The sequence below is a fragment of the Marmota monax genome, unplaced genomic scaffold (assembly GCF_021218885.2).
Source record: "Marmota monax isolate L192 unplaced genomic scaffold, Marmota_monax_Labrador192_F-V1.1 WCK01_AAM20220418_F8-fsc00040, whole genome shotgun sequence".
NCBI classification, from domain to species: domain Eukaryota; kingdom Metazoa; phylum Chordata; class Mammalia; order Rodentia; family Sciuridae; genus Marmota; species Marmota monax.
The window spans coordinates 11,359,248-11,382,543 of record NW_026692782.1 but is presented as its reverse complement, the minus strand read 5'-3'; the positions used below and the strand labels follow the sequence as shown (position 1 = coordinate 11,382,543).

At 54.7% G+C, this 23,296-nt stretch overlaps 2 protein-coding genes across 3 annotated transcripts; one reads left to right on the top strand and one right to left on the bottom strand.

The window, feature by feature from the left end:
• The first annotated feature begins 4,708 nt into the window (after positions 1-4,708).
• Positions 4,709-7,809, top strand: Nudt18 (nudix hydrolase 18). Its single transcript, XM_046447776.2, has 3 exons — positions 4,709-4,990; positions 5,892-6,105; positions 6,363-7,809. The coding sequence occupies exons 1-3, from the start codon at positions 4,829-4,831 to the stop codon at positions 6,956-6,958; spliced, it is 972 nt and encodes a 323-aa protein (XP_046303732.1). The 5' UTR covers positions 4,709-4,828; the 3' UTR covers positions 6,959-7,809.
• Positions 7,810-9,005: 1,196 nt separating this feature from the next.
• Positions 9,006-22,597, bottom strand: Fhip2b (FHF complex subunit HOOK interacting protein 2B). Of its 2 annotated transcripts, none has more exons than XM_046447867.1 (17): positions 22,496-22,597; positions 18,507-18,585; positions 16,701-16,873; positions 15,193-15,297; positions 14,979-15,101; positions 14,538-14,783; positions 14,230-14,426; positions 13,839-13,947; positions 13,542-13,618; positions 12,998-13,187; positions 12,220-12,365; positions 11,985-12,116; positions 11,785-11,875; positions 11,476-11,619; positions 11,002-11,142; positions 10,725-10,825; positions 9,006-10,571 (listed from the first exon to the last, which is right to left on the bottom strand). In XM_046447867.1, the coding sequence occupies exons 1-17, from the start codon at positions 22,538-22,540 to the stop codon at positions 10,433-10,435; spliced, it is 2,238 nt and encodes a 745-aa protein (XP_046303823.1). In that variant the 5' UTR covers positions 22,541-22,597; the 3' UTR covers positions 9,006-10,432. The 2 variants fall into 2 exon arrangements, with proteins under 2 accessions (XP_046303823.1, XP_046303824.1); XM_046447868.2 differs by lacking the exon at positions 22,496-22,597 and adding an exon at positions 20,143-20,199.
• Between the last annotated feature and the right edge of the window lie 699 nt (positions 22,598-23,296).

Sequence of the window (23,296 nt, the reverse complement as noted above, 5' to 3'; positions counted from 1 at the left end):
ATGCTCCTGACTGTGACAGCAGGCGATACACAGTCCTGGGCATAGCACTGAAGTGGCCTCCCTGGGCAGCTTTGGACTGTGGATTCTGGAGCCCCACTGCTCCCAACAAACCCCCAGCTTCTCCACCGCTCCTCTTCTGTCTGCCCTGACCTGGAGGGAAATCCAGGAAAGCCCTGCCCAGCTGACTGCCCTTGGTGGCTACAGTGCCCAAGGCTGAGCTTCACTGCCATTCCGCCCCTGCCCGCCCCTTCCCTTGGCCCTTCTGGTGTGGCTCTCCCTCCGCCCTCCCCTGTGTATCTCAGCCAGCTCTTGTCACACCTAATTGTTCCTGCTGTGGTTCGGGGATTGTTTTTTTTTTTATTAAATAAAATTTTTTATTATAAATGTAACCTAGTTTCTGAACATTCTAGAAAACGAGAAAGTTACCTGCAAGCCCACCCCTGCTCACCCCAACCCAACCACTATGAGTGTTTGTGCGTATTTCTCCAGGGATTTGTTGTGGACGTGGTTGAATTGGTGTGTTTTGTACTTGGTTTCTTTCTCTGAACACTGTGTTGTGATCATTTTTCTATGTTGCTTCCTAACCTTCATTTTAAATGGCTACTTATATTCCACCAAACGGCTGTGTCATGATTTATATAACCATCCTTCATTTAAAAAAAAAAAAAGTTAGGTTTGTTCATTGTTTGGAGGGTTTGGTTATTTTCACTTTTTCTTGGGATTAAAAAAGAAAAGGAAAGAAAAAATTAGGAACTCCTATATTTTACTGTACTGTTGTTTTCATTGAATATATTTAATCTCCTTCATTTAAATGATCTCATTTAATCCCTTATCACTATTTTGGGATAGATATGATTTCTTTCCATTTTACAGAAGAAAAAAACAGGCAGGTTTGGGTTAAGTAAGTCACCCAAGGTCATACAGCAATTTTAGCGACAGAACTGGGATTTGAACCAAGTTTTCTGACTCAGGTCACTTCGTTTATATTATAGTCTTAGACCTTCCTGGAGTTTAAAAATGAACTTGCCCTCTTCTCTGTCCTCTCCGAAAATATACACTTTATAGCTGATTGTGTTCCAAGTAGCACTGAGTGACACATTCCTACCTATAGTTCACCTTCTCTACCCCTGTCCTCGTGTCAACCCAGGACCCAAAATATAGGGTCCTTCTTGGGAAAGATGTTGCTCTGAACTTCATCAGCAGGGAAGGCTGCCTGCCCACCCCACCCCTCCCCGCCACCCTGCCTGCCCATCTCAGTTCTGAGTCCCAGAGGAGACCACCTACCCCAGGCCTCTTTGCTCACGGGCTCACCACAAGACCTTGTGTCCTCTGAAATTCATTCCTCTCCCACGGAGGGTTCCAGCACCTCGGGGTCCTGTGTGGTCCGATTCTTTGTAAACAGCAGGTGGATGTGTGTCCATTTGTTCTAGGAGTAGGCCTGGGAATAGAGCCAGCTCAGTTGGAGACTGACCCTGAGCCTTGGCCTGGGGTACTCTGGCACTGTGCCCCCACAGAGGCCCTGGGACCTCTGTTTGGCTGAGGTCCAGAGCTCATTGTCCACCTTCTGTCCTCAGTCTCTCCCTGGCCCACACACCACAGATGCGCCAGTCTCAGAGCTGGAAGTGAACTCGGGGTGTGCACATCTGAGGCCCGCTTCCCCTTTTTCCTTATAAAATCCTCAGACCTTTTATTTTGAAATCATTTTAGATTTGCAGTCACTTCACAAAGAGAGCACAGTAAGCTCCCAGTCATCCTTCACCCAGCTCCCCCCAACGGGAACATCTTACATAAACATGTGTCTTTATCAAAACTGAGACATTAATATTGATGCAGCCCACCAGCAAAGCAACAGACTTCCCTGGGATTTCACCAGGTTTGCCATTAACATGACTTTTCTATTCTGGGATCCAACAATGCCTTCATTCGACAGCTGGCCTAGCTGGTGGACGTGGCTCCCTCAAGGTCATGTGGGGAGTGAGTGGCAGAGCCCACTCTGCAGCCAGTGTCTATAGCCAGACCTCCTCCTCCTCCTGTAGCTTGGGCCACTTCCTCACCCTCCCTGTTCTGAAAAGAAACAGGGTTTGCTGCTCTGTAATATCTAGTGTCACAGACACCCTTGTCCTCCACAGCCTGCCATCTCAGTCCCGTGTCCCAGAGGAGACCACGTCCCCCAGCCTCTTTGCTCATGGGCTCATACACTCACGTGCGTGCGCATGCCCTCCCCTGCCTCACTCCCGTCAGGCCACCCCTGCGCAGCCTCCTACTTCTGCAGTGTTTTCCCCTTTGGGAATGGAGACTCTGCGGAGGCCTCTTTCCCTCCCTCACTTGCTCTTCCCCTCTGTCCCAGGCGGACGGCTGGGCTACTCTCTTTTTCCCAAAGCTTTGAGGAGCACCACCTCTGTCTTCTTTAGCAGACCTGGAAGGGCTGGTTCCACCCCTGTGTGCCCTTAACAGTTTACGAGACGCCAGGCATGGTGGCACCTGCCTGTAATCCCAGTGGCTGAGGCTGAGGCAGGAGGATTGAGAGTTCAAAGCCAGCCTTGGCCTGGGTTTGTAGCTCAGTGGCAGACAGCTTGCTTTGTATGTATGAGGCGTCAGGCTCGATCCTCAGCACCACAGAAAAATAAATAAATAAAATGAAGGCATTATGCCCATCTACAACTAAAAAAAAAAAATTTTTTTTAAAAGCTGCCTCAGCAACTTAAAGAGGCCCTACGCAACTCAGTAAGACCCTGACTTTAAATATAAAAAAGGGGCTGGAGATGTGGCTCAATGGTTAAGTGTCCTTGGGTTTAATCCCTGGTTCAAAATAAAACAACAACAACAATAAAGTTTACAAGGGGTTTTTTAGTTTTTTTTGGCTTGTCTCAAGTGTGACTTGTGATAGGGCTGATGAGGCCCACTGAATAGGAGAGAAGTGCTTACCCAATGGCAGTGGGGGAGTGGACATGCGGTTTGTGGCTGTCTTTGCTCTTCCAGGCAGTTGGGGCGCCTGGTGTTTATCTTAGGATGCTCCGAAGCTCACAGAGCCCTGCCCAGACATGACCTCACTCTCTCAAATCATCCCTGGGAGGCAGAAAGGAGTCTATGACCAACGCTGCCCCCACTTCACAGATGGGAAAATTGAGGGATATAAATACAGCAAACGCGCGTTGGCAAGCTGCTGACTTTGCCCTGGGGTCCTGACTTTGCCCATAAGTCCAAATGTTTGTAGGGTGAGAGGTCTCAGATAGGGCTGGGGCTAGCAGTGTTCAGCAAGTGCTTCCAAAAATTGTGAGCCCATGAGGCATGCCAACACAGCACCCTGCCTCTAGGAACCTTGCAGTCAGCACCAATATGTAAGAAGCATCCACGGAGGTCGGGTGTTCCTGAGAGTGAAGACCCGCTCTACGGCAGCCATAGATGCACATTTCACGAGGCCAGGTCTTTGTATAGGAGTAACAAGTGATATGGCTGCAAGGACTCAGCCTGGATCATTGGTGGGATTGCCTGGTGATGGTGCCCAGTGCTGGGCAGGTCACATAACTCCTCTCAAGGTGTCCTGGTTTTTCATCAACCCTGTGGACCAAGGGTTGTTATGACCCTACTCTAAAGATGAGGAAACTGAGGCCCAACCCAGCCAAGAGCAAGCCATCCAGAAGTCCAGAGTTTTGTCAGCACCACCAAGTCACTGTCCCCTCAAAAGGGAGGTGTACAAAGCCAGCAGGGGAGAGGAGGGAAGGGGCGGATAGATGGGGTGCAGAGCCTAGCCTTGGCCTGCTTGCAGATTCCTTCCAGCTGGCTCGGCCTTCCTGTCCTGAGAGAAGGTTAAAGGAAGCTCTGAAGAGGAAAGGTCAGGCTGGGAGAGAAGCAGGAGCTGGCCAAAACAACCCACACCCTGCTCCCCATGCGCCAGGCCCTGCATGCTGGGTGGGAAGGCACCGCCCGTACCCTCCGAGGGTTCAGTCTGCAGCAGAGGCCGAGTACACGGCATAGGAAATGCGGTGAGCAGGGGCCCTCTGACCAAGGCTGAGCCGCTGATTCCAGACTGTTTCTCAGCCCCAAATCCCTGCCTCGGGTTCCCACCCCTGCCCCACCTTGACCATCCCAGTCTTGCCCTCTCCCTCCTCTGAGCCTCCGTCTGGCAAATCTTCTGCCCAAACCAATGATTTAGCACTTAGCCTATAACCCTTAGTTGACTTTTTATGAAATGTCTGTGTCCATCTCTCCAACTAGATCAGAATCTCCAAGGCATTAGTCTGTGTCCACGGGCCACCTGACATTTAGCACAATTAACCGAAGTAAGAAGAAAGTTATTTGGAAGGTGATCATCTCGGGCAATTTGCCCTAATTTGTTTATGATGAAAGTTGGACAGTGGGTCCAAGTGGCGGGTCCCGGCCTCTGTGACGTCATCGGGCTTGTGACGCCACCGCCACTGGCCGCCCAGGCGCTCAGCACCCTGCGGGAAGGATGACGTCACCGTCGGAACCCGCACTGACAAGTGCGTGCTGGAGGAATTAGAGGGGTTGGCGGCGGGAGACGGCCCGAGAGAGAGACAGGAACGGCAAGCGGGCCGAAGCGCGGCGAGGGTCCCCACAGCCCCGGGCCGGAGCCCCGCCCCTTAACGGGCTGCCCCCGCCCCCTCGGTGACCGACTCGGGCCGGCCAATCCGTGCGGGCCGCGGTGACACGCAGACTCTCAGCGGGCGGGGCTCGCCGGGCGCTTCCGCGTTCGCGCCGGCGGAGGCTGCAGGGGAGGGGACGTGGGCGAAGGAGCCCCCGCTCGCCCGTCCCGCCCACCGGGCTCTGGAGTCCGCGGGGTCTCGGCCGCCGCCTGCCAGGCGACTCGATGGCCTCGGAAGATCTGGCGGGTGCGCTGGCGGCCGTGCTGGGGGGCCAGGGGCTGCGCGTACAGAATTGTGACTCGGGGCCAGCCGGTGAGCCGCCCGCGCCCGTGCGGCTGCGGAAGAACGTCTGCTACGTGGTGCTGGCCGTGTTCCTCAACGAGCAGGTGAGCGTCCGCCCGCCGGCCCTCCTCTGGGCCTCGGGAGCGCGCAGCCAGCCCAGGTGGGGACCGAGAGCCAACGGCCGCAGCCACCACTGCACTGTGCGTGGCGCTTCCCAGTTTTACAAAGCACTGTCACACTTGCATCTGAGCCCTGCGATTGTCCCGATAGACAGAGGCGGAAACTGAGGCCCGCGAGCTGTTGGTCCCACTCAGTAGGCCTCAGCTCCTTGCCGGGAGGCTTTGGTATCCCCCCCTCCATTCCAGGAGTCTAGGATGGGGTGACACGGAGTGGGACCCTCTAATGGCTGGCTAGGACTTCCAAGGAATGGAATGAGGCGCTTACACTCAGGTCTCTGGCGCCCTGAGAGTTCTTTTTTGGGCTGATGTCTGTACAAGTCAATGTAATGACAGTTACAAGTGGCCAAGGCCATAGGGAGGGGTCACATGGGACGAGATGGGGGTGACTGCTAGCTTCAAAGCTCAGTTCCCAGAGTAGGGACTGGCCACAAGCTGTTTGTAAACCCCAGGGGAAAGTGACAGCTACACTGTGATATATATAAACACCAATCAGTACAGGACAAGTGGAACCCTCATTCTAGGGCCTTATCTCCAGCCCCTGAAGCAGCTCCCAGGCATCTTAGCCCCTTGCTGAAATGGAAGTCTTTCTGAATTCACAGAGGCATACATTATTACAAAGAAAGTTTTTCTTTAGCCCCCAGCCACACAAAGGCCAGTGTCCTGGACAGCTCAGCATTTTGAAGGTGTCCACCATTGAGGGAGTCTTGGGCTTCCACCTTTTAGATCCCCTTGGGCTCCTGGGTGGGAAGGTTGCTTGTTGGGCTGCTCTTCTGGAGCCCCAGACTGCCAGCCAGGTTGGGGGTGAAGATTCTCTCTGCCCCCTCAGGATGAGGTGCTACTGATCCAGGAGGCCAAGAGGGAGTGCCGGGGGTCATGGTACCTTCCTGCGGGGAGAATGGAGCCTGGGGAGACCATCGTGGAGGCACTGCAGCGGGAGGTGAAGGAGGAGGCTGGCCTGCACTGTGAGCCTGTGACACTGCTCTTGGTGGAAGAGCGGGGCCCCTCCTGGATCCGCTTCGTGTTCCTTGCTCGCCCCACAGGTACAGCCCACTTGGTGGCATGTGAGAAGGGGCCAACTGCCACCTTTCCCCCAGCTTGTCCTTTGGTGAGAGGAGCCCTTCCACAGCCAGCCCTGTTCTGACTGATACAAGATTGGTGCTGGCTGATTGCAGCCTGAGGGCTCATGGCCTCCCTGATCGGGGCTGGAGTTCTTGGGCGTTCTTTTACTTTGCCAGTCCCCACACTTCTTTTAATACCTTCTCCCTCCCTCCCTCCCTGTGCCCCAAATCTCCCCTAGGTGGGATTCTCAAGACTTCCAAGGAGGCAGATGCTGAGTCCCTGCAGGCTGCCTGGTACCCACGGATCTCCCTGCCCACTCCACTGCGAGCCCATGACATTCTGCACCTGGTAGAGCTAGCTGCTCAGTACCGCCAGCAAGCCAGGCATCCTCTCATCCTGCCCCAAGAGCTTCCTTGCAGTGTGGTCTGCCAGCGGCTGGTGGCCGCCTTTACTAATGTACAGACAGTGTGGGTGTTGGTGGGTACAGTGGGGATGCCTCATTTGCCCATCACTGCCTGTGGCTTTACCCCCATGGAGCAGAGGGGTGGCATCAAGGTGGCTGTCCTGCGGCTGCTACAGGAGTGTCTGACCCTGCACAATTTGGCAGTGGAGACCAAGGGGCTGCTGGGACTGCAGCACCTGGGCAAAGAACATACAGATGGCATCTGCCTGAATGTGCTGGTGACAGTGGCTTTTCGGAACCCAGGGATCCAAGATGAGCCCCCGAAGGTTCTGGGTGAGAACTATTCTTGGTGGAAGGTGATGGAGGGAGACCTACAAACCCAGCTCCTACAGAAGCTCCAGGAATCTTCTGTTGTCCCACTAAACAGATAGGGAGGTGCCAGCAGTGGGCAAGAGCTGGGCAATAGGACTTCTCTATCAGACTTTGCCTCCCTCCCTCCAAGGCAGGCAGGAGGCTGGCAGTCTGATTGCACAGAGAGCAGGGGCAGTTTTCCTGATTCTCAGGGAAACTTTGTGGAACAGGCCACAGGCTCCTGCACTGCACTAAAAGGGACAGTGCCTTTTAAGCAAGTCTAGAGTGCAAGCACCTAGTTGCCTCGAGGGTACACAAATGCTTCTCCCTAAGTGGATGAGGAGCACTCTGATCCCCAAATGGCATCTCCTCACTTTCTGTGCCCACCTTGGTAAAGGACTGCATGCTGATTCTTTCAAGCAATTACAACTTGGAGGAGGGTGTAGGGAGGCCTTTGAGGGAGAGCCCCTTGCGGAGTAAATAGATGTTGCTCACCTTGCCTTTCCTGACTAAATGTCTCTGGGGGGGTGAAGTGAGGGAGGCTCTTGTTCAGGAGACCTGCTGCTCCTCTGTCCCACCCACAGCCACCCAGGCGTCCCCCCTTCCACCCAGTGCACCAACAGGGTGGCTGGGGCTGGTACCTCCTGCTGTTCACTGCAACCTCTAAGCCCACCAGGGCTCTTGCCATCTCTTCTGTCTTGCTGGGCAGGATGTGACTGGGAGGGGCCACACCCTTCATGAAAACAGCTCAGACCCCTCCAGAAGTTGAGCAGCTGGGACCTTGGGAAGATGCAGGTGGGTCTGGAGCCGGAAATACCGCCCCTGCCTCTGCCTGAGCTTCCCAGGCTCTGAGCCTACCCACTCCCTCTCGCCTCTGCCTGCTTATATTTTCAGCCCAAGCTGTATTAAACCCTTTCTTCAATTCCTCTCAGATTCCTGCCAGATCATAGCAGGAGGTGTGTGTGTGTGTGTGTGTGTGTGTGTGTGTATTTTCAAATAAAAGAACTTTAGGGGAAAACCAAAGTAACAAAGAAAACATATCCTGTGCTGATCACCACATCTAAGGAGTAGATTTCTGATTCCGAGCAGGTGAACACTTGAATGGGCTTTCCTTTGGGTAATTACCCAGGGGAACTCTGGCCTTTCCCAGCCCCTGCCTTCTCTCAGCTGCCATCTTGTCTCTCTGGCCTCTGGAGAGAGGCTGAAATCCTCAGCCCCTCTGAGACACATCTTGTAAATGATGAACCAAACCCTTTTTGGTTCACTCTCAGAGTGTCTGAGAGACACCTCCCTCCCCTGCCACTCCAGTCCACACCCACTATTCAGCATGGTCGTTTTCCACACGAGGAGCACATGAGAGTCACATAGAGAACTTCCATACCCTACCGCCCCACCCCCAAACTGACTTAACTGCTGGGGGAGACAGGCCGGGCACTGGCATTTTAAAAAGGGTCCAGGTGCGCACATGCCTATAATCCCAGCAAATGGGGAGGCTGATGCAGGAGGATCGCAAGTTCAAGGCCAGCCCCAGCAACTTAGTGAAATCCTGTCTTAGAATTAAAAAAAAAAAAAAGGTCTGGGGATATAGCTCAGGGGTTTAAAAGAAGAAAAAAGGCCAGCTTAGATTTTAATGTGCACCCAGTTGAGAGCCACAGGAGGGCCCTTCTCTAAGTTCTCTGCCTGCCTGACCCTGGAATGCTGTTGGTGACCTCTCAGAGGAGCCCTCCCCTCTAGACACATCTAAGGACAAGTATGTTAAATATCAGGCCTGCCCTTCACTAACGAGAGGAGAGTTAACGCAGCACGCAACAAATCCAGGAAAAGGAGAGCTGCATCCAGACACTCCCACATGGCCTGTCCCCTCCTGGTCCCTCCCAGGCTGGCAGGCTGTTGTAGATGAGCTGAGTAGAAACAGTGTCGTGTGGCTCAGCCAAGAGAGTAGTTCCTGGCAGGTGTGGAGGAATATCGGATTTGCACGGCCAGAGCCTGTCTCCATTTACCACCCACCTATGCGCCAGTGCTGGAAAAGGAACTGAACCTGTCTTCTTAGGGGTGGAAGATGGGCCCAAATTAGCAGAGAAGCCCGGGTAGGGGATGAGAAGGCTGAAGAAGAACACAGCCATCGAGTCCACGCAGTCACACTGTTTATTGCTGTGCTACCTGGGGGAAGACACCGTGCAAATGCCAAAGTGCATTGATTAGAGGCCTGGGACTCTCAGACCCTCGAACAGTTTAAGAATCTGTGTCCAGACCCGATCCAGCCACTGTCTGCTCTCCTGCCACACCAACACCCTGTGCACACATGCACGGCATTCTTCCAAGCAGCAAGAGTCCTCCCCCGCTGGAGGAATGCGGGAGAGGTAGAGGTCACTGAGTTCCCTCCTCTTTCATGTCACCTCTTGGCAACCTGTGCCAGGCTTCTAGAAGCGGCATGGGCAGGAAAAGGAAGCGAAAGGGGCTCTGGCTTGCTCCTCCTTGCCCAGGAGCAAAGCCAGCAACTGCAGTCCCGCTGTGAGGTAATGCCTGGCTACGCCCGTGTTCCTGCAGGTCGAGACAGATTCGGCCGGGCGGGGTAGCAGACCCAGCCGTGGAGTGCACACAGGGAGAACAACACCAGAACCAACTGCCTGTGCCTCGGCCCCTCCCCACCAGGCCTCGGGGGTCTGGAGGCAGGGGTGTCCTGCCCATCTGTACCCTGAGGTCCTGTGCTCCAGCTGTTCCACTGGGAGCATTGAGCGGGAGTTGGATTTTGGAGAGCAAGGATGGCCTCCCCTGGTCACTGACCTCTCTGCCCAGGTGTTGTGGACCTGCTGAGACAGGTTCAGAAGACGCCAGAGAGGAAGCAGCTGGAGCTGTGTGGACTGGCACCTGGATCCCCAGCTCCAAGGCGCCCACCTGCCCTGGCTGCCACGGCTCTGGGGTTCTCATTAGTGGCTGCCCCCGCCTGGGTGCGGAGCATGCTTTGGGCATGTGCCATGAAGCAGTTGGGAATTTTGCAACAGTCTCCAGTAGGGCAGGGCAGGAAGAGGGGGATCCCCCACAGTCCCCTTCTCTGCCCCTTCTCCACAGCTCAAGCCAAGAAGGCAAGAAAAAATGACAAATTTCAGCAGCTTCCATGGTGCCTCATGACAGGGCTTCTGGTCCCCATCTCTCTGGCTTGGGTTCCTGGGAGCCAGGAGCTCAGTCCCCATTGCCCATGGAGTTATCTGTCACAGGTCATGGCCTTGACCACACAGGGACAGCACTGAGGGAACAGTCCCATAACACAGAAGGGTCAGGGTCTGGGCGCTCACTGGCCACCACTCACATTCTCCGAGAAGGCCCGAGGACCCTGATGCCTGGGAAGCCATCTCTCTCTCTTGCTCCTTGGCACTTCAGAAGCCCACTCCCTGAAACCCTGGCCCATGTGGTCAACAGGTCAAGGCCTCCCAGAGTTGGCCTGGGAGCTGAGGCCCGCAACCCAGAGGAGAGCAGTGGCAGCGGAGCCAGGCAGGAGGCAGCTCTGAGCAGAGGTTTGGACAGGAGTCTCCTCACCTGCCCGTCATGCTCCTGGCTCAGACTTGCCCTTCCAGGGGTGGGGAGAGGTTCAGCTGAGGACCATGTGGGGGAAACTTGACGAAAGCGATGGCAGCCAGCTCCTTGCAGAACTCCTCAAGTACGACCACACCCTGAAGGAGGATCTGGTGGTCCAGCCTGAGGGGAGACGGCACAGGGGACATGGCTGGGTGGCAGAGGCATGTGCCTAGCATGGCAACCTAATATCAAGGCTTGACCCAGTGGCCAGACACGCTCCCGATCTGAGGAACCTTCTACCTCCCCGAGGCACCACTACCCTCGGTTACTTACTGCTCCCCAGGGACCTGGCCCATCAGTTGCTTGTGTACCAGGAGCAGTTTGCCTGGGAACTGGGGTACCCTCTGAATTCTCTGCATCAAGTCTCCAATCACCTAGAATGGGAACCAGAGAGGACTGAGATGGGAACCAGACATATTTCTGCAGGCTCCCCTGGCCCTGCTGTGCCGTAGGGGTGAGCAGGGGGACCTATCTCTCCCTGACTGGCAAGAGTGTCCAGCCCCCAGCCCCCTTCCCTGATCCCTTCCTTCCTGTTCCCCAACATTCTTACCCTAACAAGCACAGAGAACAGGCTCCGGCAGCCAGGGGCCAGGTTGATGTAGGGATCCAGGAGGTACTCGTGGATATGGGGGTGGGGGAAGAGGGCGAGCCGGGACAGGACTGAGGTCACTTGCAGGTTCAGGCTGTATGGCTGTAGGGAATGAGATGGACAATACTGAGGATTGGCAGGGGGTGGTGAGCATATTTTCACTCCCCCAGCAAGGCGCCTGGCTGGTGTGAACGTGTGCGGGGGTGGGAGGCTCACGTGATGTGTGTGTGTCATGGATTCCCTGGGGCTGAGGGCCAAAGCATGTTAGGGCATGTGAAGCAGAAGCAAGATGGGCTTCCCGCCTGGGGAAAGGCGAGGGGCCATGGAGATGGAGACCCAGAGATGGGCGTCAAGCCCTGTGGCTAGCCCCTGCTCTCTTGAAGGACTCAGAGGACCCAACCTGCAGTTCTTCTGGGGCCCAATCCTATTGGCTACCTGATCCAAAATCCGGGCCATGCGGTCAAACAGCACTTGGAGGAAGGGACCCTCAAAGAAAGGCCGTTCGGGCTCATGGAGGTCCAGGGGTGCAGGACCCAGGGGCCAGCCCCAGGGGGTGACGCGGGAGCTGCACTCCTGGAACTGAAGCAGAAAGGAGGAGAGTTGGGGGACAGTTGAAGGGCCCAGCCGAGAGACCCAATGCAGGAGGGATGGGCCTGGGGCCCCTTGGGCAGGACACCAAAGGAGTTTGTCAACCCAAGGTCTCGGAAGGACAAGAGGGGTACTTACTGCAGAGTTGCCACTTACCAGTCCGTAGGCATCGTGGACATACGTGTCATAGCCAGTCTCCTCCAGGAAAGCTGACGTCTTGGCCTCCTCCGGCACCAGGCAGAGGAAACTGGGAGACAGAGCCTAGGTGTGGAGGTGCTTCCCTGGGCTCCCCTGCTCACTGGACCCCAAAACAGAACACAGGTCAAGAGGCTCTGACTGCCTAACCTGCTCCCCACCTGTTGACGATCTCGGTAACTGCAGTCTTGCCAGGGGCACTCGTGGGAGGAGCGGTACGAGGTTTTGCAGAAGGTGAAAAGCCGCAGTCGAGGAAGCCGTCGTCGGTGAAGTAGGGGTCTTCCTCCAGGTCTCTGCAGCCAGAGCACACAGGCGGCACCAATGAATGGCTGCTCGTGGGCATGCTGAGGGCTGAGCTGGGTCCTGGGCAGCCCCCGGCCTCCCAGTTGTACTTACAGGGTGTCCTCATAACTCTCGGGCTCCGGTGAGCCCCGGGCCACGTACAGACGGCCGTCGAGGTTGCACAAGACCAGGTCACGGATGACCTGCTCATGGGGCTTCTGGAGCAGCTCCTCGAACAGCCTCAGTGTGGCGATGCTGATCTGGAGCAAGAGGGGATGGCAGGGTGCCCCCCACCTCAGTGTCTAGGAACTGCTAGCCCAGATAAAGAAAAGTCCTCTAAGGCAGGGGTCACTGCTGTTGGCCAGGGGCTAAGATGGCAGGCTTTGGGGCGAGAAGTTTATGGAGGGTGGCCCAGGAAACCAGGAAAGCTGGGTATAGTCCTCATTTTGTGACCTTGTGTGGTGGGGGTGGGGTGGGGCTGGAAATCGAGCCCAGGGCCTCAAACATGTTAGGCAGGCAATCTACCACCAAGCTACATCCCTAGGCTCTGTTACTTATTTGATGTGCTATCAGAGGCAAGGCCACTGCCTCAGTTTCCCCATCTAAAAATGGGACTATCAGCTTCCCCTACATCACAGAGGGTTTAAGCCTCCAACAAGCCAAGTAAATGGGAAAACTCTGGTAACACACAGCAACAAGAAGAGTATATTGTCACAGAAAATTACTGGGTAACAAAAACAGCTCAGCCGCCAATCACCTTGTCATTGCTTTGAGGGGCTCAAGGCCTCAGAGGCAGAATCTCCTGGGCAAGCTAATGAAGATGGGAAGAAGTGCTCAGGAGACCCCCTTGGCAGGGTGGGGGTGAGCAGAGTCAGGCGTCCCTCTGTCTTACCTCGTCGGAGAGGTGGTCGCAGTGTCTGATGAGGTGTGAACACAGGGTACGGGGGTTGTCCTCAAGGGCTGCAGGCTGCTGGTCAGGGCCCAGGAGGAAGGCCACAGCTTCCTGCAGCAGCACGGGGGAGCGGAGCTGGCGCAGCATGGCCGTCAGCAGCGCGGTGGAGGTCAGGATGCTTTGCTCAGATCTATGGGCAGAGGGCACCTTAGCCAGGCGGGGGATCTGAGCTAGGCGGAGAGAGCACGGGGCAGGGGGCGAATGGGAGCAGTGCTGCAGAACCCTCGGCTGCTCTCCTTCCTTCTTTGGTTCATGTGTCCTGGGTTATGTCCTTGTGCCTACTGATGTCATATAGTTGGGGTGGGAGGCTGTCATTCAGCCCATGTAACTCAGAGTGATGTGCCGTCAGGGGCAGGCCTGGCAAACTTTAACCAGTGAAGTACACAGACCCAACTCTAGCCAAGGAGTTACCTAGTCTTAGAAGGGACAGGAAGGGGCTGATGCAGACCAGGGCCAAGGCCCAGGAAACCGGACAGATACTTACACATGCAGGAGCTGGGGCTGCAGAGTCTCCACAAACAGCTTCTCAGCCACAGTCTTTGCCAAGGTATCTGCAACCACCTGAGTGCCAAAGAGCGTGTCTCCACTGTGTTCATACCCATCACAATTTCCCTGGGAATCTCTGTCTTCACAGTGCCCACATATCAGACAGAAGGGCTGGGCTCACAGGGACCCTGCTGGCTCCTGGCCCTGGGCAACCAAGTCACTGCTCCACCTGTCCTCGAGATGGGATGGTAAGGGAAGCCGGGAGAGCGCCCTGGCTGGGCCCGCCCCTGCTCACCGCGTGTGCCTCTGTGATAAGGTGGTCGCAGTAATCAAACCAGCCCAGGAAGGCAGCCAGGGCCTCCTTGCCAGGGAAGGATGCTTCATCGGATGGGGCACTGGGTAACCTAGGGAAGTGGAAGGTGGGAAGTCTGGAGGGCGAGAGAAAAACTTCAAGATCTTCCCCAAGGACAGCTGGGAGTGGGCCCTCTCCTCCTCCTCTGGAGCCGCTATTGTTGGGACCAGTTCTACGGCAGGCCTTGTGATCAAGACTGCAAAAGTGAAGCTTCCAGAAGGCTGACAAAGCCCTTGGGGATTCTCTGTAACCTCAAGAAGAAGGTGGCCAGCAGGGACTCCCATCCCATGTGGAAAACCAGAGAAATCAGCGGCCTTCCTGGCTAAGGACCTACCTCCAGCTGATGCCCTCTAGAGCTGCGATGTCTGCAGGGTCGAGGAAGGCAGGCAGGGATCGGTACAGCTGGCAAAGGTGCTCTGCGATGGCCGTGCAACAGGGGCTGCTCTGCACCAGGTAGGTGGCAGCTGCTGGGGAGGCCACACTTACCAGGAGCAGCAAGTTCTCCTGGGCCTTCAGGGCCACTCGACTCTTCTAAGGGGATGGGGACATACATCAGGAACATGCATCTGAACCCCAGATCGCCTCCTAACAACTCACCCCACCCCTTCCTGTCTCCACCCTTGTCATCTCTATGGCCAGCACCTTGCTCTTGCACAGTCCAAGTAGGGAGGTGATCAGGGTGCTCTCCCCGGTCCCACTATCTGGCCCCTCAGTCTCAGCAGGCAGGTGGCTGTTCAAGGCCTGGGCCCCACAGTGCTCCCCATCCAGCTGGGATCCTTTGTCAGGAGCACTGCTGTGGAAATGGTCCTTGTCCGTGTGGCAGGCTGAGTCTTTGGACAGGGCGGTAGACTCTCTGGGTGCCTTCTTCCTACTGATGATTTTTTTACCCTGCAAAGAAGGAGGGATGCCAGGTCACAGTGGAGAACATTCCCCTGGGACCTCCCTTAAGAGTGCAGGGACAGGGCCTCAGCCTGGAGTCACAGAGAAGCTGCCTGTGACCTCTCCTGCTTGCTCAAAGGGCTTAGGGGGCTTGCCCCCGGGGTTCCAGGTCTTCCCCTTCCCGTTCTCTGCAGAAATGCTTACTTCCAGGATGTAGGTGAGCAGCTCTGGATCCTGCTGGATCTTGGAGCAGAGGACGCTGGTGAACTGCACCTCCTCCTTTTCTGTGAGGGATCCAGGGACTGACCCACCAAGTCGGAGAAGTTTCTGGAAGGGTAACAGGGCAGAAACAGGGGTGTAGGGTGGTGGGGAAGGAGGGCGTCCTACCCAGATACCCCTTGGCTTCCTGGCCCCTCACCTGCACAGGCCTGTGGACACTGAGGTAATGCAGCAGGGGGTGTTGCACCTGGGCCAGGACTTTGCTGAAGAACTGGAACACCTGCTGCCGCATGCCTGGGGGGTACTGGGGGTGGGAACAGAGCGCCCTGTCAGTCGAGGCCACAGCTACCTGCCCAGAACGCTACTCCCCAGAAAACTATGGGCTCACTTCCTCATCATCATAGCTCAGAGCCTGCCTTCTCACAAAGTGTCCTTCCCTTGCAAGATGTTTCAAACCTGCCTTCCTTGTGCTCCAACCCCCTTTCCTGCCTTAGTTTTCTCATAACTGAGAAGTTATCAAACATACTACAGCTAGCCCTCCACATCCTCCAACCTTAGATCAAAACTATTAAAATGCAAAAATCCCACATGGCATCTATACTGCAGATGTACAGACATTTTCTTGTCATTATTCCCTAATCAATGCAGCAGAACAACTAATATCATAGCATTTATTTTGATTCTGATACCAGGGATTGAACCCAGGGAAGCTTTACCACAGAGCCACATCCCTAAACCTTTCAATTTATTTTTGAGACAGGGTCTTGCTAACGTTACTTAGGGCCTTGCTAAGTTGCAGAAGCTGACCTTGAACTTTTTTTTTAAATACTATTTTATTTTTATTTATTTTATTTATTTATTTTTATGTGGTGCTGAGGATCAAACCCAGGGCCTGAGCCACAACCCCAGACCTGCCTTGAACTTTCAATCCTCCTGCCTCAGCCTCTTGAGTCACTAGGATTGCAGGCATGTGCCACTGCGCCCAGCCAGCACTTAAATTTGTATTAGGCATTGTAAGTAATCTAAAGATGACTTTTTTTTTTCCAGTACTGGGGATTGAACCTAGGGGTCCTCTACCACTGAGCTACAACCCCAGCCCTATTTATTTATTTATTTATTGAGGCAAGGTCTTGCTAAGTTGTCCAGGCTGGCCTCAAACTTCTGCCTCAGCCTCCAGAGTCTCTGGGATTACACATGTATACCAACCACACCTGGCCAGATACAATTTAAAGGTACAAGAGGATACATATAGGTTATATGCAAACATGGTCCTCCCTTGGTATATCCATGGGACACTGGATCCAGGACCCCTTTCTAGAATAAGGGACTTGTGCATCCGTTGATTTGGTATTCAAGGGGAGATGGAGTGGGGTCCTGGAACCAATCCCCCTAGGATAACAAGGGCCAACTGTACACAGTTATCCGGCCCCTCACCCATGAGGATTCCTCTCTTCTTGTCACTGCTGTGTCTAGAACACAGCCTGGCACACCTCAGGTGTTCAGTATATCTTTGCTGAATGAGCATAAAAAGAATAAGAGTCCCTGGGAGGAGGTGGGATGTCCCAAGTAAGACAGCCACAGTAACCCCTTCCTTTTGGCTCACTCACCCTTAGTGTATGTGAGTACTGGGTGGGACAGGGTAGAAAAGCCTGGAATCCAGGGGCTGGCTAGAGTGGAAGTTTCTGGAGGCTCCCTGGGCATACCCACCTCGGCCTTGCCCAGCGTGCATAGGGTCTCCAGGATCCTGTGCTGTAGCAGGTATTCTAGACAGGGCCCTGCCTCGCCAGCCGCCACCTGCTGCCGCTCCTCATACACCAGGATGTCCAGCATCTGCCTCAACCGCCAGGGAATATCTGTTTTCTTGACTGGGGTGTTTTCATCTAATTGAGATTTAGGAAGCAAGGGTGAGTGGGATGAAAATGGGCATTTGTCTTAAAAACTGTACCCTCTCCTGCAGAACCCGGAAGGGGGAGGTCACACCTGGGAGATGAGGGAAGGGGTTGGGGACAACCAGGAAATGGAAGTTTACAGTTCATATATTTTAAAAGTCCTTTTGGATGAGGCCCAGGATATGGCCCCAGCACTTTATCACAGGGTAATTTTCCTACAAAATCCGAGACAAGGACACATCATGGGCCCACAGAAAGACATTTTAGAAGCTGCCTGCCTGTCTGCTCTGGGCTTGAGTGAGCAGCTGAGGGCTTAGGGGTCTGTCACATATAAGGCTATTTCTAGCAGCTTCCTGAGTGACAACCTCCTGGGGCCTGTTTATGCCCCTTTTCCACTCACAAAGGACAGTACCGTTTTTTTACAAAGCATAAATCAATCTGCACACCACCCCAACCTGTTCCACCATCATGGAGGAGCTGGTTGGTGGGGCCTCAGGAGTCAGCCTCACAGGGTGCTGGGTTCTTATAGAGAAAGTTTTGGGACTTGCCTTGGAGCACCCCCTAGCTTTCCTTTAAGGCATAGGTTCTTCGGCAAGGTGGCCTACCTCATCCTCTCAGGATGCCTCAGGTCTAGGAACCATTTTGGAAATTAAAAATTGGATGCAGATCTGTTAAGAGAGCTGTAAAGGGGTGGTTCCCAACTGGGTGTGTGTGTATGGGGGGCGGGGGGTCAGTGTCTGAAGACAGTTATGGTTGTTATGATGGAGGGGCAGGAGGTGGAGACTAGAACTGCTGCTCGACAGACAAAACTGCACAAAACATTCCCCCTCTACAAGAACAATACTGTCCAAATGTCAACTGTGCTGACACTGAGAACCCTGAGCTAACAGAGGGTCATAAGAGTGCCCAAAGGCCACTTTGTAATTTCTTGGGCTGGTTCAGGCTGGAAAAAAGCTTTCGGAACACTGTAGCCTGGAATCACACAGTCTGAACGCTGGGAGGTGGAAAGCTAAGGATGCAGGATCTGGTTACCTGGCAACCATTCTGCATCTACCAATCCAGGCATGTTGACTACAAAGCAACCAATCAGATTCTGCCCCTCAGTGAGTGATCTTAGAGGCCAAATGACCCAAGGCTTTGGCCCTCTAAGGTGTCAGCTTAAAGAAAAGGACCCAGGCATAGGCCAGACCTTGGTTTTGGTTCTCTTCCTGTCCCAGATCTCTACAAGGGACATGTCCCTAGGTTGGCCCAGGGAAAGGGGAATGCGTTCCATTTCTTTTCACCAGTAACCCTAGGCACAAGCACTCGGGGGATAAAGGCCTGGAGGTTCTACCTAGCAGGAAGCTGGGGCAAGTGAAGCCACCTTCACCCTGCAGTCAGGCCAACGAGATCCCCAACCCCCGTGTCCCTGCTCATCCCGCACACAGCTCCTCTCCTAAAAGGTGAGGATGCAGTCTGCAACCACGCCACAAAGATAGGCAACCAGGGCTCTGTATCCCCTTCTGTCTGTTCCCTGTCTCCACGGGCTTGGCCCCAACTCTGGCAGTGGATGTCAGCTACACTGTGACCCTCTGACCAAGTCCTCCTCCAGGAGCCCCCCCGGGCTGGGGAGAAGCGGCCCCACCTGTGCTCTCGATGTAGTAGTGGGTGACGCCCTTCCAGTGCTCCACGAAGGCCTGTAGCAGGTCGATGCTGGGTTCCCGCTGCAGAGAGAGCAGAGCCACAACCTCAGTGGGGCTCCATGACCATGAGCTCCACCACCGGCTCTCCCAGGGACAAACACCCCACGCTCCTGTGATGTGCCAGTCGGGTGGGCACGAGGCCCTGGAGGAGGCACCCCACTCTAGCCTTTCAAAGAGAAGAGGAACATCTCTCCATGACCCACAAGCACTGTCTCCATCACTTTCCAAGGTCCTCCCGGCACCATTCCCCACTGCCCCTCCCTTCCACAGGTCCCTATCCAGCACACCCCGTCCTGGAGAGCTAAGCATGTTGATGGGGAAACAGACAGCACTTCAACACAACCTGGTCACGCTAAAGACAGGCACAGGCAGGAACCAAAACATGTACAACGATAAAAAGTGAGAGCCAGAGGCGGTGGCTTGTAATCCCAGCGGCTCAGGAGGCTGAGGCAGGAGGATGCTGAGTTCAAAGCCAGCCTCAGCAAAAGCGAGGGGCTAAGCAGCTCAGTGAGACCCTGTCTCTAAATAAAATACAAAATAGGGCTGGGGATGTGGCTCAGTGGTTGAGTGCCCCTGAGTTCAATCCCTAGTATCCCCCCACAAAAAAGTGGGAAACACTGCAAAGACAAGGCTTTAGGTCCCTTCAATCAGAGTTATGAAAATCGGTATTCAGGGCTGGGGTTGTGGCTCAGAGGTAGAGAGTTTGCCTAGCATGCCTGAGGCACTGGGTTCGATCCTGAGCACCACATACAAATAAAAAATAAAGATACTGTGTACACCTATAACTAAAACAACTAATAAATATTAAAAAAGAGAGAAAGAAAATCAGTGTTCACCACCATGACAGACTATTCAGCTGGCCAGGGCACATCAGCAAGACACAGAAGAAGTGCCCTACTATGGGTTTCCCTCTTTCATCAGGCTGCACCCCTTAACCCCTAGTTGATCACCCTTGGCCCCTGCCTTCTGAGAGAGTTGGGCCACTGTTCCGAGCAAGCCCCTCAGCTCTCCTCGTCTGTGAAAGCTGTCTCCATCTCCATGTTCTCAGACCCAGTGACCAGCACTTTCCCTGGAAACTTCTCCAAAAAAGGCCATTCCTCTTTTGTTGCAGAGTGAATGTTTGCAGGAGGAATATGCGTGTCAAACAGTCCCTACCCATAGGTGCTCATTTTCAACCTCTAGGTTCTTGCCCAGGGCACTCAATGCTCTGGGGTCCTCGAGTCCCTCTACACTCGCCTTGGCCCCCCAGCAAGACCCAGCAAAAGGCTGGTAGCTCCAGAAAGCCCTGTCCTGGACTCCTGCCTGAATGCAGCTCCTCAGAGCTGGCCACACATTCGTCAGGTCACTGCACAGTGTCTTTTAAGAGCCTGGTAGGTGCAGAGTGCCATGCTAGATGCTGCCACAACACAAGAATGACTAAGCCTCAGTCCTCAAGAAACAGAAAGAATCTAAAATCACAATGAATAACTAAACTACAAAGGAGTAGTATGAGGCTCCAGGAGAGACAGAAAGGGGCCTCTCCCAAAGAGGGGTCACGTCTAACAGGCCAGAACAGGGAAGGCTTTACTGAGGCCACACCTGAACTCAAGCTTGAACGAGGTCAGATTTCGACTGAGAAGGAAGACATTCCCTCCAGAAGGAACTCCAAGGTGCATCTGGGGAAGGACAGGGTTGGTGAGTTTGCGGGGTTTTCAAGGCCAACCCAAGAAGTCCGGGTATTATTTTGCAGGCAGCTAGGAGCAGGTCAATGCCACCTTCTAAGCAGTGTTTGAGGAAGATTCATTTGACAGCCTCTTATAGGAGAGCAGGCAAAGGCAGGAAGGATGCGTAGGAGCCAGAGCTTCAGGGGGAGAAAGCTGGACACTGGGAAGGAGAGCTTGAAGCACTCCTCATCCTGGCCCCAATCTTGTCTTCCTTCAGTTGGCTACAGGGACCATGACCCTTCTTGAAGTGTCACCTCCCACAGACTTCCAAATACTCCACGATGAGCTACTCCATCTTATTACTATGTGATGCCACTGGACTGCAAAGTCACCTCTGCTGAACTGAGAGCCCCCTAGACCCAAGGCTCTGGGTTTTACATCTGCCCGCCACAGAGGGCGCTGCCCTCAGTGAATACTCCTCATATACTACCTATCTCTGTAAACTCTCAAGAACACTCTCTCCTCAGTTCCTCACCTTGGGAAGCCCTCGAACCCCTGAAGAACAGAATTATCTGTTCTGTGATGGGGTCTCACCTCCATCAAATTTAATTCACAGTCTCAAAAAAAAAAAAAAAAAAAAAAACTTAAGCTGAGCTTCAACCAAAAAGAATACTCAGTTAAAACCAGAAAGCCCAAGAGAGGGCAGGCCATCCAGCATAAGCTGTTGAGAGAAAGCTGCAGTCCTCCTGAATGTCACTAGCTACTATAATGCCAGACCAAAGAACTTGCCCCAAACTGTTTCTTTTTAGAAATATTAAAGTTTTAGAAAGAACCCAAATGATTCTTATTCTTGCTGGTCAGGAGAAGGAAGGAAGGGGCACTCTTCCAGGGTCACAGTGACTTAATCATTCAGCACAGGGAAAGACTTAGGTCCCCAACATAGGGGTAAAGTGGGAGAGGGATTCTCCATGTCAGTGGATCACACAAGGTCACACTTCCAGGACCATCTATATGTTGCATATGGTGGTGGTGGGGAGATTACCTGCCTAAAAATATCTGTCTGCTCCCAATATCTCCAGTGCCATGCCTGATCTTCCTGCATTTTAAGGAACAGGTGGGCCTGCCCTTTCTTCCTCCTTGTAGATAGACCTTTTCCCACAGGTGGAATTAGTTGATCAGATCACTTTCTAAAATGACAGCTGTGGAGACTGGGCACAGATAGGAAAGAAAGGAAAGGCCACTTTGGAACCTCTCCTCCATGGGGTGACCAGGCCCAGGGTCTCATGCAGAGAGGGACTGGGAAGCATAAAAGAGGGGTGGGGTGTGTGTGTAGAAGGTTCTCACTTTCCTAACAAGTCTGCCAAGGTAGAGTCACCATGACGGCTGACAGAGGAGCAGGTTCTGGGGGCGAGGGGTGGAACCCAAGTATGTTTCTCCTAGCACAATTTGATACACTAAACTCACCATTAGGAGAACAAGAAGTAACTTCACAGCTTCTTAGCAAGGCTGCGTTAAAGAGAGGGCTCACCTCCCACCCTATCTAAACTGCACTTTATCTTGCTGAATCAAGTGAACCCTCGGGGGCTGCCTGGAACCTGCCCTCTGTCCCAAAAGAAAATGGCAAAAAAACAAAACAAAACAAAACAAAACAAAAAACACCCATACTGACAGAATGGGAAAAACCAATACATTCTTTCACACCAGGCCACCCAGGGACCCCCACGGCTGGTCGGCCCCTCCCTTGATCAGGGTCAATTCGGCTGTGGTGTGGGATGCGTGCTGGAGACCGGGTTTCTCCCACAGAGGGCTATTTGAGGGCACTGTTTCTTTCCCCGTCTCGGACACTTGGTCACTCAGGGCCTGTACTTCCCACGGCCTGACCGCCATCAGGGTGTTGGGAGTTGTGTGGGGCTCTGAAGAGGGGAAGGGGCGTTTTTTCAAACCCAGGTGAGGGAGGGACAGAGGGGATCGGCCAGAGGAGGGCAGCAGACAGGGGCGGGGCAGGGGGCTTTGGGGGAGTCGGGGAGGGAGCTGTGGTGACGTGGGAGCGCCCCGGGACGCAGCGTCGGGAGCGGGGAGAGCGGTGGCGGGCGACAGCACGGCAGGAAGCAGTCCCGGCCAGGGTCAGGGAAGTGGGGCGGTCTGGGGAGGATCCGGAGCCCTGCGCCTGCGGAGGCGCCGACCCGGCGGGAGGCCCGGGAGCGGCCGGGCCGCGGAGGGGTCCTGCCCGAGGGGCCCGCGCCCGCCCGCCGCCCCGGCCCGCGCCCGCCCTCCGGCCCGCGGCTCACCGCCCCCACGGCCTCCTGCAGCAGCGCCCCGAGCCGGCTCAGCATGATGGCGGCCCGGCCGGCTCCGGGCGGCGGCGGCGGCGGCGGCGCGCTGGCGGAGGAGGTGCCGGGCGGCGGAGGCGGGGCCGGGCCCTGCGCCCCGCCCCGGCCCGGCCAGGCCCGCGGGCTGGGGACGCGCGCGGCCGGCGGGCCCGGGTCGCTGAGGTCGCCGCGCGGGGGGCGTCCGGTGCCGCAAGCCAGGTGCCAGCCGGAGCCACGCAGTGCGCAGCCGTGCCGTGCCACCGGGCGTCCTGGGGAGCCGGTGACCGCCAGCGACCTGGCCTTGAGAAGGGCCCTTTAGGGAGGATCGGATGTCCCCTGATGAGGAGCTAGAACTCCTTCTGAATTGAGGGTGTGCGCCCTACTTGGCGCCCACAGAGTGGCCCCGGCCACCTGTGGCTATGGCGCGGCCGAGACGTGCTGGTCCTGCCCGAAGTGCAAGGCCAAGGACACCGAGACTCAGAAAATGTGGCAGGAAGAGAAAGAATGTCAAATAGTTCCCTAATCATGTTTTATGTTGATTGCATGTTGGGAAGGCAATGGGTTAGGAATATTGGGTTAAATGAAATATATTGTTAACTAATTACACTTGTTGCTTTGTACTCATCCCGCTCCCCAACCGCCTACTGGAGATTGAACCCAGGGGCACTCTACCCCTGAGCTACATTTCCAGCCCTTTTTAAATTTTATTTTTCTTTATTTTTTAATACTAGGGATTGAATCCAAGGGTGATCTACCACTGAGCTACATGCGAAAGGGTCT